The sequence below is a fragment of the Scyliorhinus torazame genome, chromosome 3 (genome assembly GCF_047496885.1).
Source record: "Scyliorhinus torazame isolate Kashiwa2021f chromosome 3, sScyTor2.1, whole genome shotgun sequence".
Lineage (NCBI taxonomy): Eukaryota > Metazoa > Chordata > Chondrichthyes > Carcharhiniformes > Scyliorhinidae > Scyliorhinus > Scyliorhinus torazame.
In genome coordinates this window covers 100835717-100853499 of record NC_092709.1, presented here as the reverse complement: position 1 = coordinate 100853499, position 17783 = coordinate 100835717, and the positions used below count along the sequence as shown (strand labels likewise).

The window sequence follows — 17783 nt, the reverse complement described above, 5'->3', positions numbered from 1 at the left end:
AGAAGAACAGAAAATGCTGGAAGCCCTCAGCAAGTTAGGCAGAATTGGTGGGGAGAATAGACAAATTCTGTTCAATTGCTTTTACAGTTGGGGATAGCTTCCGGTGCTGATGATGGGTCCAAGGCCAGATTTGAACTATGAACCCATATGCTCTCTCCCATTTGGTGCCTAACCTGCAGAGTCTTTCCAGCATTTTCTACTTTTGATATAAATACGCCACTTAGTATAAAATTATCTGGAAATGCCTCAGGTTTCATTTGGGGAGATGTATATCTTTAACCCGTAAAGAGTGGCATTGATGAAATTTTAGACCAAATGGTCATTATTTTCCAACGATTCCCTGGATTCTAGAACAGTCCCAGCTGATTGAAAGTCAGAAGAACATAACGTTGCTCTTCAACAAAGAAAGTAACAGACATCTACAGACGCTGAAAGATGCCCTCATACGAACGGGATATGGCGCTCGACTCATCGATCATCAGTTCCAACCCGCCACAGCAAAAAACCACACCAACCTCCTCAGAAGACAAACACGGGACACAATCAACAGAGTACCCTTCATCGTCCAGTACTTCCCCAGAGCGGAGAAACTATGACATCTTCTTTGCAGCCTTCAACACATCATCGATGAAGACGACCATCTTGCCAAGGTCATCCCCACACTCCCACTACTTGCCTTCAAACAAACACGCAACCTCAAACAAACCATTGTTTGCAGCAAACTACCCAGCCTTCAGACCAGTGACCACGACATCACACAACCCTGCCATGGCAATCTCTGCAAGATGTGCCAGATCATTGACATGGGTACCACCATTACACGTGAGAACACCACCCACCAGGTACATGGTACATACCCGTGCGACTCGGCCAACGTTGTCTACCTCATATGCTGCAGGAAAGGATGTCCTGAAGCGTGGTACATTGGCAAGACCATGCAGACGATGGGACAACTGATGAACGGACATCGCGCAACAATCGTCTGGCAGGAATGTTCCCTTCCAGTCGGGGAACACTTCAGCAGTCAAGGGTGTTCAGCCTCTGATCTTCAGGTAAGCATTCTCCAAGGAGGCCTTCAGGACGAGCGACAATGCAGAATCACCAAGCAGAAACTTATAGCTAAGTTCCACACACATGAGTACGGCCTCAACTGGGACATTGGATTCATGTCGCATTACATTCAACCCCCACCATCTGGCCTGGGCTTGCGAAATCCTACCAACTGTCCTGGTTTGAGGCAATTCACACCTTTTTAACCTGTGATTATCCCTCTCTCCAGTTGCTTCGTCTGGACCTGTAAAGACTTAATTACCTGCAAAGACTCGCATGCAAAGTATTGTATTGCATCTTTGACTTTGTCTATCTATATATATATATATATAGATATATATATGTTTCTGGAACCCATCTCTTCATTCACCTGATGAAGCAGCACTGCTCCGAAAGCTAGTGATTCGAAACAAACCTGTAGGACTTTAACCTGGTATTGTCAGACTTCTTACCAAGAAAGAAAGGAGAGAGAAAACAGGGAACAAAAGGCTAGTTAACCTGACATCATCATCAGAAAAATGCTGGAATCGTAATGATGCACTTAGAAAATAGTAGCATGATCAGACAGAGTTAACAAGGTTTTTACAAGGGAAAATATGTTTTGACAAGTTTATTGAAGATTTAACCTGAAGGGTAGATAAAGGGGAGCCAGGTAGGTGTAGAATACTTGAATTTCCAAAGTACATTTGATAAGGTGCCAGTAAAAGTTCAGTACATAAAATGGGGTTGGTAATATTTTAGCATGCACAAAGGATTGCTTAATGGGCATTGCTTAACATAGCAGAGAATAGCAATAAGTGGAGCATTTTCAAGTCGTTAAGCTGTAACGAGTGGAGTACTGGATCTTCAGCTGTTTACAATCCATATTGACGCACTTCGAGGAAGAGACTGAGAGTAATGTATCCAGGTTTGCTGGTGATACAAAGCTAACTCGTATTGGGAGATGTAAGGAGGACGCAGAGACTGTGAAGAGATACCGATAAGTAAGTAGGAAATAAGTGGCAGATGGGAGTATAATGCAGGGGAAATGTAAGGTTAGAATCATAGAATCCCTACAGTGCAAAAGGAGACCATTTGGCCCATCGAGTCTGCACTGGCCCTTGTAAAGAGCACCGTACTTAAGCCCACGCTTCAGCCTATCTCCATAACCCTACATAATGTTTTGGACACAAAGGGGCAATTTAGCATGGCCAATCCACCTAACCGGCACATCTTTGGACTGTGGAAGGAAACCAGAGCACCCGGAGGAAACCCACGCAGACACGGGGAGAAAGTGCAAACTCCACACAGTCACCGATGCCGGAATTGAACCCGGGTCCCTGGAGCTGTGAGACAGCAGTGCTAGCCACTGTGCCGCCGTGCTGCCCTAAGGTGTTTCACTTTGTTAACAGAATTTAAAATCTACATATTTTTTAAAACATGAAAATTTGACACGTACATAGAACAAAGAAGAACAAAGAAAAGTACAGCTTAGGAACAGGCCCTTCAGCCCTCCAAGCCTGTGCCGACCATGCTGCCCATCTAAACTAAAATCTTCTGCACTTCCAGGGTACGTATCCCTCTATTCCCATCCTATACATGTATTTGTCAAGATGCCCCTTAAATGCCACTATCGTCCCTGCTTCCACCACCTCCTCCGGCAGCGAGTTCCAGGCACACACTACCCTCTGTGTAAAAAGAAGAAAACGAAAAGTACGTGTTCAGAGAAACTTGTGTACAAGGACCATAGAAAGTAAAAATGCAGCTACAACAAGGAATTGGGAAAACAAATTGCATGCTAACCTTTTGTTGCAAGGTGTCTTGAGTACAAGACAAAATATGTCTTGCTTATTGGGCTTTGGTGAGACCACATCTGGAGTTATGTGCAATTCTGATGTCCATATCTAAGGCAGGATATACTTGCCTTGGAGGAGGGTCAGCAATAGTTCACTAGATTGGTTCCTGGGATGAGAAGATTGTTCTATGATGAGAAGGTGATGAAATTGGACCTATATTCTCTGGGGTTTAGAAGTGTGAGAGGTGACCTCATTGAAATATACACAATTCTGACTGGGCTTGACAGGGTAGACTGAGCGAGATTGTTCCCCTGGTTTCAGAGTCTAAAATATGGGGTCACAGTCTCGGGATAAGGGGTCGATCATTTAAGACTGAGATAAGGAGAAGTTTCTTCACTCGAGGTTTGTGAATCTTTGGAATTCCCGGCCCCAGGGGTTTGCGGAAGCTCCATTGTTGAGTATATTCAAGATGTGGAGATGCCGGCGTTGGACTGGGGTGAGCACAGTACGAAGTCTTACAACACCAGGTTAAAGTCCAACAGGTTTGTTTCGATGTCACTAGCTTTCGGAGCGCTGCTCCTTCCTCAGGTGAATGAAGAGGTCTGTTCCAGAAACACATATATAAACAAATTCAAAGATGCCAAACAATGCTAGGAATGCGAGCATTAGCGTCTCTGGATCTGTAAAGATTTAATCACCCGCTAATGCTCGCATTCCAAGCATTGTTTGGCATCTTTGAATTTGTCTATATATGTGTTTCTGGAACAGACCTCTTCATTCACCTGAGGAAGGAGCAGCGCTCCGAAAGCTAGTGACATCGAAACAAACCTGTTGGACTTTAACCAAGTATATTCAAGACTGAGAGATTTTTGATATCTCAGGGAATCAAGGAATACGAGGACCAGGAAGCAAATTGGAGTTGAGGCAGATGATCAGCTACGGAATGGCAGAGTAGGTATGAAGGGCAATATGGTGAACTCGTTCTTCAATTTCTGATGTTCTTGTGGTGGATTTACTTGGCTCCAATGGGTTTGTTAAATAGCACAAAAACCAGGCCTGGATTCTCCAATTTTGAGGTGACATGCAGACACCAGCGTGGGCCCTGTGGCGTATTACGATGGCAAATTCGGCTGCGAACCCTCACCGGTCCCAGGATCGGTGAGGGGCTAGCAGCTGAGCCGGGTAAAACTCCCGGCTCCCAAGACAAAAACAGCTGGATAATGGCCTGGTCCATGGCCTCGCATGTGCACGGCGACGCCTGCAGTGGTCATGCCGTAAAACAAGGTGCCAGCCGTTTGCGGTCCCAGCCTGCCAAATAGGGCCCCCTGGCCACACCCCACCCATTCAGTCCTCACGGAAGCCCCCTGACCAGCAACACGGCACCCGGCCAACTGTGGCGGTGCTGGACACAGTCCGCAGCCGCCAAGCCGGGTTCCCGACCGCTGAGACCACACGTTCCTCGCGTGGTCTGGAATTCGACCCATTGGGGGCGGAGCATTGGGGGGGGGGCCTTCAGGTGACGCATCAACGCAGTTCCAACGGTGTGCGCTGCACAATGCGATGACACCGTTTCAGAGGGGGTGGTGAATAGAAAACGTGTCAAACCGGCGCCGAACCCAATTTGGGCATCAGAACGGATTCTCTGCCCGATCACCGATAACGATATTGGTGTCAGGCAACGGAGAATCCCGCTCCAGGTTCCTGTATTAAATGACAAAGAAATCTGTTATCTTTTAAAAAAAAATCTATCTCAAATTGATTATTTTTATCTGGATTAGGAGTGGTTCAAATTTCCTTGGAGTTTATTTTCCCTTGGTAATGCATTTGTTAATGCCCAAAATGAATTTGCATGATTTGTTGATACAAGTTTTGACTTGCTTACTAAGGAATTGTACCACAACCTGTTAAGCTGTTCCATTGTGTAGAAGGGAGGAATCCTCCATTTCTTGTTTCATCAAAATGTGAATAGTTTTATTATTAATTTGCGAGATGAGTGTCACTGGCGAGTCAAATGTTCTTCTTAGTTCTGATGAGCAAAACAATGGGCGCGATCTACCAGTTGCGTCCCGCCAGAATCTAGGATGCATCTGGTAGATCCCGGGAGTTGCCTCTCCCAGGATTTCCGATGGTCAGCATGCCTCGAGAGATTGAACGGGATCTTGCGAGATGTCGCGAAAACAAAGAGAAAATGCTGGAAAATCTCAGCAGGTCTGGCAGCATCTGTAGGGAGAGAAAAAAGCCTTTGTCAAAGCTAAAAGACAGAGAAAGTGGGCAATATTTATACTGTGGAGTGAGAGAATGAAAGATAAGTCATAGCCACAGAAACTAAGGGAACAGGGTGCTAATAGCCACAGAAATCAAGTGAAAGAGTGCTAAGGCAGTCCCCAGAGAGAACAAAAGGTGTGAAAGGCCAAACAGCAGAGAAGCTAACATCAGAGGGTAAACTATGACAGATCATAGAATCATAGAATCTACAGTGCAGAAGGAGGCCATTCAGCCCATCCAGTCTGCACCAGCTCTTTGAAAGAGCACCCTACCCAAGCCCACACCTCCACCCAATCCCCATAACCCAGTAACCCCACCCAACACTATGGGCAATTTTGGACACTAAGGGCAATTTAGCATGGCCAATCTACCTAAACTACACATCTTTGGACTGTGGGAGGAAGCCCACGCACACACGGGGAGAATGTGCAAACTCCGCACAGACAGTGATGAAAGCCGGGAATCGAACCTGGGACCCTGGTGCTGTGAAGCAATTGTGCTAACCACTATGCTACCGTGCTGCCCACGTAGATGTGGGTGGAGGGAAGGGGGAAGCAAAGGGGAAAAAACATTAAGGAAAGGGTGATAAGATGGGGGGAGACAAGAAAGAAATAAATGGTAAAAGACAGATAAAATTAAATGGGATGAAAACGGATTGAGATGGGGTAGAGCTAATCATCTAAAGTAGTTGAATTCAATGTTGAGACCGGAAGGCTATAACCTGCCTAACCGGAAGATGAGATACTGTTCCTCCAGTTTGCTTTGAGCTTCACTGGAACATTGCAGCAGGCCAAGAACAGGCATGTGGGCATGGGAGCAGGGTCTTGTGTTAAAATGGCAAGCAACAGGAAGGTCAGGGTCCTGAATGCGCACAGACCGAAGATGCTCGGCAAAGTGATCACCCAGTCTGTGTTTGATCTCTCCGTTATGGAGGAGACCACATTGGGAGCAGCGAATGCAATAGACCAAATTGAAAGAGGTGCAAGTGAAACGCTGCTTAACCTGCAACGAGTGTTTTGGGCCTAGGATGTTAAGCATGGAAAAGGTAAGGGGCAGGTGTTACACCTTCAACGATTGCAGATGTCACCATTTGGATCCCGCCCACAATGGTGCCGTCGGATCGAAAACCCACCCAGCATCCAAAGGCCTCGTCGAGGAGAACCTAGCCGGGCTCCATTTAGCATTGGTCCCCACAAACAGGGACCAGGCGAAACAGCACTTTGAGTGGGGGGGAGGGGAGGGGGGCGGTGTCTCGGGTGTTCGGAAGCCGCTTTCAATTCATTTGCTTTTTGAAGGTTGCTTTCTGAAGAGAGGTGGAAGTGTGAAGAAGGCAGTGCCTCCACCAGCAACAATGGAAGTTATTCCCAATTCACATTACCAGCCAACTGATAAGGGTCTTTGTTTACTCTGTCTTTTGTAATAAGTGTTTTGTGACCCAGCTTTTCTCTCCTATGCCAACCTGTATTTCAAAACAAACATGTTAGACTGAATGGTTTTCCTTGACACTTGTGCTGTTTATCCAGTAGGCTGAACTACAGGATCTGGGTGGTGTCAGATTTGACTCCCATTTCTGCTCTTAAGTTTGTTTATATCATCTGGTTTATTGTCACTGTGCTACTCTTAGCTTCAGTGCCCCTGGAAATAAGAGGAGAAAATGAGTCAATATCCAATGATTTTGAGGCCTTGAGATGAAGGAGCGATTGGCCATTATGCTGTATCTTCTGGTGTAGAAAGCTGTCTTTGACACACAGCATGGCGGTGTCATCTGCATTACACAATCATTAATTTAACCTGTCATACCCTCACCCAGTGGTATATTACATGCACTTTCCAAAACAGAACTCACTGGACAGCAATCAGAAATAAACGCGCTCCGAAAGCTAGTGATTGCAAATAAACCCGTTGGACTTTAAGCTGGTGTTGTAAGACTTCTTACAGAATTAAACACATCCATTGATTTTTATTTTCCCTCCGCTCCTCCCTATCCCTGGCGTACAGAACTCTTGAGTTGCTACCCTAATTGAGATTTAAAACTGCAGGTTAATCTGTTGCGATGTAACTAATTTCAGCAAACCTTAATTCCTGCACAGGTGGTAAAGATTTTGGAAAGGCATGACCCGCTGAAGAACTCCAGTGCAAAACACGGGGCTATCCCTCCGGATGAAGCGAGTGCTGTCCAGAATTATGTTGAGCACATGATTTTTCTGTTGATTGAGGAACGAGCTGACGATGCTGCCATGGGTCCCATTCTGGAGTTTGTGGTGACAGAAAACGTCATGGAGAAACTCTTCCTGTGGAGCCTCCGAAGGCAGTTCACAGATGAAATGAAGATCGAGCAGATAAAAATGTACGAAATGTTGGTCACCCAATGCCACCAGCCCTTGCTGCACCACAAGCCGATCCTGAAGCCTTTAATGATGATGTTGAGCGTGTGCTCCGGGGCTGCTACTCCCTCTGTGGAAACTGAACTGGTTTTGCTGCTTAATCAGCTCTGTTCCATCCTGGCCAAGGACCCTTCCATCCTGGAACTCTTTTTTCACACGAGTGAAGACCAGGGAGCAACAAACTTCCTCATCTTCTCCCTGCTGATTCCATTCATTCACCGTGAGGGAGGAGTGGGACAACAGGCTCGAGATGCATTGCTCTTTATCATGTCCATGTCAGGTGAACGTGATGTGGCAAAACATATTGTGGAAAATACATACTTTTGTCCGGTAAGTGTTCAAACATATTTAGTGCCAGTAGTTATGGCTCCTTAGAATTAGAGGAACCGACTGCAAATGAATTATAATAAAATGTTGTGAATAATTGCTGTTGGTAGAAATTTCATTCTTAATTCTGTAAACTTGCACTCGACCTGCTTATCGGGCTTGGTGAGGACCATCTCTCTTGACCCCACTGTAGCCTCTGTGTGGTCAGGTTGCTTGTCTGACAACCAGTACTGGATGAGTAGGAATTTCCTCTAAATACAGATTTGTGAAACTTTTGGGCACCTGTCCTAATGTTTTCTCTATTGGCACGGTGCCAAAGTTTGTCCAAATCCACTCGTGGGAAGCCGCTCAAGCCATTTTACTATATTACAATCACTCTCTAAATGCAAACAATTGTTTTAAAGTAGCTGTGGGGTCTGTCGCTACCAGGATGTGTCATCTGATTAGCTTCACGGCTCGATTGTATTTGAGGTTAATTCCACCCATGAACTGGCTTTTATCCATGAAAGTAAACCTATCCTGGTTGACACAGTAACCCTGGCGTGCGTCGAAGTGCGAGGCAAATTATTAAGAAGTTTGTGGATTTACAGTTCGGCTCTAAACACTGAGGGATTCTAATTGTGTACCTCGAGATGTCGGATTGGCACAAAATATCGAGAAAAGATTGCTGGAAATGTTAAAGCAGATCTATAAATCCTTTGATGTTACCCTCACAACCAAAGTGCCCTTATGTTTCAGACATTTGCTCTTGAATTACGTCAGTACAGCAAATAGCCTGAGCAAATATTGTTTAGATTAGAACTACAATTGGTAATAAATCTTACAATGTATTTATGTATTAACATTGTTGTGGGTAAATGTCTATAATGAACGGACAAATTTCTCCTCTGAGGATGCTTAGTCTTTAGAATTCTCTGCCTCGCAGAGCAGTGGAGGCTGAGTCAGGCAGATTTTCAATTGACAAGGGCATCCAAGGTTATGAGGGGCAGACAGGAAAATTAAGGCCACAGTCAAGATCTCATTGAATGGCTGAGCAGGCTCAAAGGGCTGAATGGCCGACTCTTTCAATTTCCTATATGGCCTTTCTATTAACTCTGCCTAATAGATGGGAGTAGGCTGGGCGGGGGATAAAAATTAAACAGTGAATGCTCCCTAATTTGCCATATATGTGCCCATTGTTGTTTTAACAGTGGTCTTTTAATAAGTCTGCCACAGTGTTCAAATTTCTATTAACCCCACACTAAACTCATGATAGGATGAACTCTGAAGACATTTTATTTGCGCACATACCCAAATGTGAGAGGAGGATAGCAACATTGCCTCCTTTCCACTCATACGATAAAGGAAGAGGATAGAGAAAGAAAGATTTACAGGGCAAAGGCCTCAGAGAGAAAAGATTTATTGTTTTGCGTGAGTCCAGCATCAAAGTCAGCAGGAGGAAAATTGGTGCTGGAGAATACACTTTTCCACAATGGGATGGGTTAGTCTTGGCAATGGTACAGAAATTCCAGTAGAAAGAGTGTAGATGGGGACCAGCATTCAAACCTGGATAAAGTCCCTTTTTCTGTGCTACTGCATGGTAAATAGTAAGATGGTAGACCGAGCTTATCAGCTCCACAAGGCAGTATTACAGGTATTACCAGCTAGAGGTGGGGGGGGGGGGGGGGGGGGGGGGGGGGGGGGGAGTTCATGTCAAATGACCCCCATCTCCTTACTTTGTCTTTTTTTTGGAAAATATTTTTATTGGCTTTTCTCATATTTATAAACAGTTGTGTATATACATTACATTTTTCTTGCTTGCGCTAATTTACTTTATTTTAGAGAGAGGTTTATTTTGTCCTTTAAACTAACTCTGTGTACAGTTCATTGCCCTCTGGATCGGTCTACGTTTCCACCCCCACCCCCCCCCCACCCCCATTCGCTTCAGTCCCCACCTTGTCGGTTGAAAAGCAAGCCGTTTGTTGATTAAAATTGTTGCCCCAGAAGGCCCAGTGAAAGACCTGGCGCACCTATCCCTTCCGCAGTCTGGTCTGGTCCCTCACCCATAGACGCCTCTCCTGCAAAAACACCACATAAACCCTCAGATTCTTTACATGAAAGAAAACTCTCAACCTTTTTACTGCCCCCCCCCCCCACCCCCCAATCCCCTTGCGTTCCAGGTGACCAAACAAATTGGGTTCTCCCACTCCCCTTAACCCTGATTCAGACATTTCCACTGTAAAGGATTATCAAGCACCTGCCCAGAGTATGTAGGCCCAAGGCCCATCCAAGGTGACCGCCAAACCAACCCAAAATATTAAACAAAGAAAATCCCATGGTCACCATCAGAAAACTAACCCTCCTCCCTGAATCAGACCCCACCTAAACATCCATATTGATCATATTCCAAAGAACAATACCCCCTCCTAACTAACCCGAACCCCCCAACCAAATCAAAATGCTAGGCTCATTGAACCATAAAAACAGGTCCAACAGGCTGCAGCCCCTCCCCCTTCCTCACTCCCGTTTACTAGCTGAAGATTTACTGTTGGCGAGGTAGCCCCTCCTCAGGGCCGACAAAAGGGAAAGTAATATCCCTACCTGTCCTGCCATGAAATACAACAAAATTCAACACCCCTACCAAGAGTAAGATTCAACCGAGAGCCATTTTTTCCAATGAAAAGAGAAATACTGCTTTGAATAATATCCCACAAAACAGTTAGCCTTCCATCCCTCACCATACAACTTATGCAAAACAACCTCAATCCAACCCAGAAACAAAGAAATAACAACAAATATATACAAAATACCACAAACCCCCTTCACATAAACAACCATAACAAGTCCACACAGAGCCCGTTTAACTCGACCCCTGTCCATGCTCTATAACAAAAGCTTCTGCCTCCTCCGAAGAATCAAATTAATGGTCCCTCGATCGAAAATAACAGGGTACACCATTCCAAACCTCACTCCACTCTTGAACAAAGACGCATTGGCCTTATTGAAGGCCATCCACAGCGACATCATGGTAGATTCTAATGTGGCTTCCTTCCCATCTCCGGTTACTTCAGGACCTGTTCCTTCTCCTGGAAGCTGCAAAATCTGACTATAACTGCTCATGGTGGCTCATTCGCCCAAGGTTTCTGCCAGAGTGTTAGATGGGCCCTATCCAACTCTGGGGGGGATGGCAGTACACCTTCCCCCACCATCTTACCAAACATCAAAAAGTACGCAGTTGGATTCAGACCCTCCACACCCTCCAGCAACCCCATGACCCTGAGGTTTTGTCTCCACGACCAATTCTCCAGCTCATCCACCTTCAGCCTCAGATTCTTATTCTTCTCCGCCACTACTGAGATCTCAGCCTCTGGCGAGGTGATTTGGTCGCTGTCCCTCGACAAAACCGCCTCCACCCCCCTTCAACACCTCATCATGCTACTTCATAGCTTCCAAAATTCTCTCCCAACTTTTCACGGAGAGGACCCAGCACCCCTCTCAATCGACTTACGGAGAGTATGGATCATCAGACTTCATTGCCTCTCAAAATGTTTTTCAAACTGCTTTTCAATCTCAGTAGCCAGCACCCTGGTTAGCATATTTGCTGTGATTGGGGCGGCCACAACTGTTGGAGCCACCCCTGCCATCTTCCCTGCTGAGGCTCAATGCGAGGCCTCCAAGTTGGTTCAAGAATTTCTACCCACAGACTTCTTAGTTGTTGTCTTTTTTCATAGAATTTACAGTACAGAAGGAAGCCATTTGGCCCATTGCGTCTGCACCGGCCCCTGGAAAGAGTACCCTACCTAAGCCAACACCCCCACCCTGTCCCCATAACCCAGTAACCCCATTTAAACTTTTTTTTTGGACACTAAGGGCAATTTAGCATGGCCAATCCACCTAACCTGCACATCTTTGGACTGTGGGAGGAAACCGGAGCACCCAGAGGAAACCCATGCAGACACGGCGGGGAGGGGGGGGGGAGGGGGGGGGGGGGGGAATGCCCCTCAACCTCCTTTGTTCCAGTGAGAACAAACCGAGTTTATTCAACCGCTCCTCATAGCTAATGCCCTCCATACCAGGCAACATTCTGGTAAATCTCTTCTGCACCCTCTCTAAAGCCTCCACATCCTTCTGGTAGTGTGGCGACCAGAATTGAACACTATACTCCAAGTGTGGCCTAACTAAGGTTCTATACAGCTGCAACATGACTTGCCAATTCTTATACTCAATGCCCCGGTCAATGAAGGCAAGCATGCCGTATGCCTTCTTGACTACCTTCTCTACCTGTGTAGCCCCTTTCAGTGACCTGTGGACCTGTGCTAGCCACTGTGCTACCGTGCTGACCTGCTGATGACCTGGTCCACCAAATCAGGACTCTGTAAATCTGAAGATTGGTGGTTAGAACTATCAGAATGAGGGGGAAGGGCCTTGTGTCATATAAGGGCTGTTATGCACGCCTTGGGCTGCACTGAAACGTATTGAAGACTTAAAAGTGGTGGCCCACAGGCATGAGCTTACTTATGAAATAAGAGTTTTAATTGTGTTTTCAGAATATGAATAAAACCATATTATTAAAAAGCATCAGGTCATGATTCATTCTAATCTTGTGAATACTTCCTCGAATGGGACAGGAACACGAGAATCTATCTCATCTGTTTCTGTCTGCCATTTTTTATACTAAGTGCAGGGTCTGATTATCTGTGTGATCTCTATGGTGTGCTTTCCCAGTCCGTGCAAATGCACAGAATGTAAATTGCAGGACCAATGGAAACATGAATCTGCAATGCTGTTCGGTCTCGGAAGGTTGATGCCAGACGAAGCAACACCACACTCTGTGTAACACAGCTTCCCTCTCCTCATTCGTTCACTTCTCTCATTTCCATCTGCCTTTCTCCTCTTCTATCTGCTGAATGTCTCAATGATTGTTGTATAGTGATTTGGAAGGTGAGAAAGAAGGCGGCAACATGAGTTCATTGTGCTGCTTGGAGGGCTTGACGTGATTCATGCAGCCATTTCAGTGGAAATACTGAATTGCAGTTGCCTCTAATTGTTGATCAAAGCTTTAACACGAGGGATCTGATGCTGTTATAGGCTTGGTGCTAAAATACACTTCTGAGATTTGGAATGAAAGATTTTCTGTATTTGCTGCCTGCAGGCTTCAATATCCATCAATCCAGTATTCATTGGACAAAACTGTCTCTAATTGGTGTGAGAAATGGTGAGAATGTCCCACTTGTGCATTGGGGAGTGCTCCTCTGAGGTTTGGGGAAAGGCAACATTGATGAGCAATTGGGGGAATGATTTACACCACATCTGAAAGTGATTTGAAAGTGCTTAATCCTGGCCCCCGGTCCCTGAAACAGGAAGAGTTCCATTTCCAAGCACAACATTCCTCAACTTTATAAACAACAAAAAAATCCATTCCAATCCATGTCCATAGTAAAGTTACAGGTTTAATAATGGTTCTAAAACTACTTGATGTTCTATAGAGACATTCCAGTTTCCCCACATTAAGCAAAAGTTGTTTTTGTTTCCTTCCCAACTTTTCCAACAGGAATTACAAGTCCCCACGTGATTAGACAGATTAAAAAGTGGTGCAGAAATCAACTGGTAGTTTTTTGTATTACTGTTAAACGATTTATTTTGAACATATGAACATGCAAATTAGGAGCAGGGGTAGACTATTTGGCACCTCGAGCCTCCATCACGACTCAATAGCTGATCTGATTGTGGCCTCAACTCCACATTCCGCCAACCCCCAATAACCTTGTCAATCAAGAATCTATCTACCTCTGCCTTTAAAATATTCAATGACCCTGACTCCACTCCCCTCTGTGGAAAACATTTCCAAAGATTCACAACCCTCTCGGAGAAAAACATTCTTTTCATCTCCAACCTAAATGGGAGACTGCTTATTTTTAAACTCTGTCCCTTAATTCTATTCTCTCCCATATGGGAGCCATCTTCTTAGCATCCACCCTGTCAAGTGCCCTCAGGATCTTAAAAGTTTCAATAAGATCTCCTCTCTATTTTCTTTCTTTTTAAAAAAAAATATATTTATTAAAGTTTTTAACACAATTTTTCACCCTTACAAACAAACCCCCCCCCCCCTCGTAACAAATAGAAAGAAAACGCACATAGCAAGACATATATATGATAAAACGATATGTTACAGAACTTTGAACAGTGGATTCCTCCCGTACATGCCAGTTTTCCAGATCCTTCATGTATTATCTTGCTCAAATACCCCCCAGACAGACCCCCCTTCCCCCTCCCTCCCCTCCCCTTCACAAGACATCCCCCCCCCCCCCCCCCCCCGGTTGCTGCTGCTGACCGACCTTCATTTAACGCTCCATGAGATAGTCTAGGAACGGTTGCCACCGCCTGTAGAACCCCTGCGCAGAACTTCTCAAGGCAAACTTTATCCTCCTCTAGCTTGATAAACCCTGCCATATCATTTATCCAGGCCTCCAGGCTGGGGGGGGCTTCGCCTCCTTCCACATTAGCAAGATCCTTCGCCGGGCTACTAGGGACACAAAGGCCAGAATGCCGGCCTCTTTCGCCTCCTGCGCTCCCGGTTCGTCCACTGCTCCAAATAGTGCTAACCCCCAGCTTGGCTTGACCCGGACTTTCACCACCTTAGATATTGTTCCCGCCACTCCCCTCCAGAACCCCTCCAGTGCCGGGCATGACCAAAACATATGGACATGGTTCGCCGGACTTCCTGAGCACCTCCCACATCTGTCCTTTACCCCAAAAAACCTATTCAGCCTCGCCTCCGTCATGTGCGCTCTGTGAACCACCTTAAATTGTATCAGGCTAAGCCTGGCACACGAGGAAGAGGAATTAACCCTACCTAGGGCATCAGCCCATAGCCCCTCCTCAATCTCCTCCCCCAGCTCCTCCTCCCATTTACCCTTCAGCTCCTCCACCAACGTCTCCCCCTCTTCTTTCATCTCCTGGTATATTGCCGACACCTTGCCCTCTCCAACCCATACGCCCGAGATCACCCTGTCTTGAATTTCCTGTGCCGGGAGCAACGGGAATTCCCTCACCTGCCGCCTCACAAACGCCCTCACCTGCATGTATATGAAAGCATTTCCCGGGGGTAGCCCAAACTTCTCCTCTAGTGCCCCTAGGCTCGCAAACGTCCCATCGATGAACAGGTCCCCCATTCTTCTAATCCCCGCCCGACGCCAGCTCTGAAACCCCCCGTCCATCCTCCCCGGGACAAACCGATGGTTGACTCTGATCGGGGACCACACCGAGGCTCCCATCGCACCCCTGTACCGTCTCCACTGCCCCCAGATCTTTAGCGTTGCCGCCACCAGCGGATCGTGGTGTACCTTGTCGGCGAGAGCGGCAGCGGTGCCGTCACCAGCGCCCCCAGGCTCGTTCCTTTGCAGGACGCCATCTCCAACCTCTTCCATGCCGCCCCCTCTCCCTCCATCACCCACTTACGGATCATCGCCACATTTGCTGCCCAGTAGTAGCTCCCCAGATTCGGCAGCGCCAACCCTCCTCGGTCCCTACTGCGCTCCAAAAACCCTCTCCTTACCCTCGGGGTCTTATTCGCCCACACAAACCCCATAATGCTCCTGCCTACCCTCTTAAAAAAGGCCTTGGTGATCACGATGGGAAGGCACTGAAACACAGAAAGAAACCTCGGAAGGACCACCATTTTAACCGACTGCACTTTACCCGCTAGCGAGAGCGGCAACATGTCCCATCTTTTGAAGTCCTCCTCCATCTGCTCCACCAGCCTCGTCAGATTCAGTTTATGTAGGGCCCCCCAACTCCTAGCTATTTGGATCCCCAGGTACCGAAAGCTCCTTTCCGCCCTCCTCAGCGGTAGATCGTCTATCCCCCTTTCTTGGTCTCCTGTCTGTACTACAAAGAGCTCACTCTTCCCTACAGTAAGCTTATAGCCCGAAGAATCCCCAAACTCCCTTAAAGTCTGCATGACCTCCACCATCCCCTCCACTGGATCCGCCACATACAGCAACAGGTCATCTGCATAAAGCGACACTCGATGCTCCTCTCCCCCTCGGACCACCCCCCTCCATTTCCTAGACTCCCTTAATGACATGGCCAAGGGTTCAATTGCTAATGCAAACAACAGGGGGGACAGGGGGAACCCCTGCCTCGTCCCACGGTACAGACGAAAATACTCCGACCTCTGCCGATTCGTAACCACAGTCGCCACCGGGGCTCTGTAGAGGAGCTTAACCCAACTAATAAACCCTCCCCCGAACCCAAACCTACGCAGCACTTCCCAGAGGTACTCCCACTCTACTCGGTCAAAGGCCTTCTCCGCGTCCATAGCTGCCACTATCTCCGCCTCTCCCTCCACCGATGGCATCATTATCACGTTTAAGAGCAACCGCACATTGGTGTTTAGTTGCCTGCCGTTTACAAATCCCGTCTGGTCCTCGTGGATCCCCCCCCCCTTCCCATGCCGACTAGCCATCTCCTTGTCTAGGCCAGTCCCGTGCCCGCGCCGCCCTCACCTTCCAGTCCCCCAGACGGGAGACCCCCGCCCCGACCATCTCTTCTGTGTCCAATTCCCCTTCGGCCAGTGCAGCAGCAACCCTTTCCCCCCGCACCCCCCCCCCACCCCCCGCTAGACCCGTGTCTAGCTTTTTTGCTCTCTCCCCCCCCCATAACACTCCCGTAAGTCAGCTGACACCTGCTGACCCCGGCTTCTCCCGCCGTCCCATTGACCCCCCCGTGTGGGAATCTCCCAATCAGTGTGCGTTCCTCCATTCCCCCAACTCCTTTCTTCCCGAGCGCGGGGAAAAACCCGCGCTTTCCTAAGCCTGCCCCGCCCCCTCTGGCGCAGCTCCTGTCGCGGCCTTGTCTCATTTCCCCCATCCCCGAGCCTCCCCTCTCTCCAGCACCAGCGCCCACTGTCTCGTGCAGTCTTCTCACCCGGTCCCTTTCCCCATCCCCATCCCTCCCCCAGTCCGTGGAACATTTCCTGCGCGTGATTAACACCCTTTGTACAACAAACATCCCCCCCACCCTCACAAACCCTCAGTTTGAGTCCAACGTTTCAGTTTGAATAAAGGTCCAAGCCTCTTCAGGCGTTTCAAAATAGTAGTGAGAAACTAAACCAAGGCTGTAAATATTGGGAGTAGACATTTTAAAGCATTGAATAAATCTCCTCCCAGACATAAAACCTGGTGTGTGTTCTCTCTGAGGCATAAAACACAACAACTGGGCAACTGTCACTCTGCGTTGGGTATGTCTTTCAAAGTGAAGGCACCTGAATCAATTGTGGGATCACATGCACACACTCCTGAGCGACAACAGCCCATGGGAGGCTCAAAAACTTAGCTAGTTGCTCCCAACTTTATTCAAATCATTTGAAATAAAATGGATGAATTTATTGTGCAGATACATGTAAAGGGATATGATTTTAGGATTACAGAGGTCTGGCTCCAAGGTGACCAAGGATGGGAACTAAACATTGAGGGCTATTCAGTTTTTAGGAAGGACAGACAGAAAAGAAAAGGTGGTGGAGTTGCATTGCTGATTAAAGAAGATATTGATACAATATTAAGGAAATATATTAGCACAGACGATGTGGAATCTGTTTGGGTTGATTTAAGCAATACCACAGGGCAAAAAGCATTCATAAGGGTGGTATACAGACCACCAAACTGCAGTGGTAATGTTGGGAATAACATTAGACAGAAAATCAGAGATGCATGTGTTAAAGGAAGATCAGTGATTATGGGTGACTTTAATCTGCATATAGATTGGATGAGTCAAATTAGTCATAATACAAAGAGGAGGAATTTCTGGAGTGTGTAAGGGATGGTTTTCTGGACCAATAAATTGAGGAGCCAACAAGGGAACAGACCATTTTTGACTGGGTGTTGTGCAATGAGAAAGGATTAGTTGGCAATCTAGTTGTGAGAAAACCATTGGGGATGAGTGACCATAATATGATAGAATTCTTTATCATGGTGATAGTGAGGTAGTTGATTCTAAGACTAGG

At 46.9% G+C, this 17783-nt stretch overlaps 1 protein-coding gene across 7 annotated transcripts in view; it reads left to right on the top strand.

Annotated features, from left to right (window-relative positions):
* The window catches only part of fhip1aa (FHF complex subunit HOOK interacting protein 1Aa), a 263629-nt gene that overhangs the window by 132216 nt on the left and 113630 nt on the right, over positions 1 to 17783 (top strand). For all 7 annotated transcript variants that reach the window (XM_072496072.1, XM_072496070.1, XM_072496068.1 and 4 more), the window contains one exon: positions 7181 to 7804. In XM_072496072.1, the coding sequence (XP_072352173.1) occupies positions 7181 to 7804 (624 nt within the window). The remainder of the gene's footprint in view (positions 1 to 7180; positions 7805 to 17783) is intronic.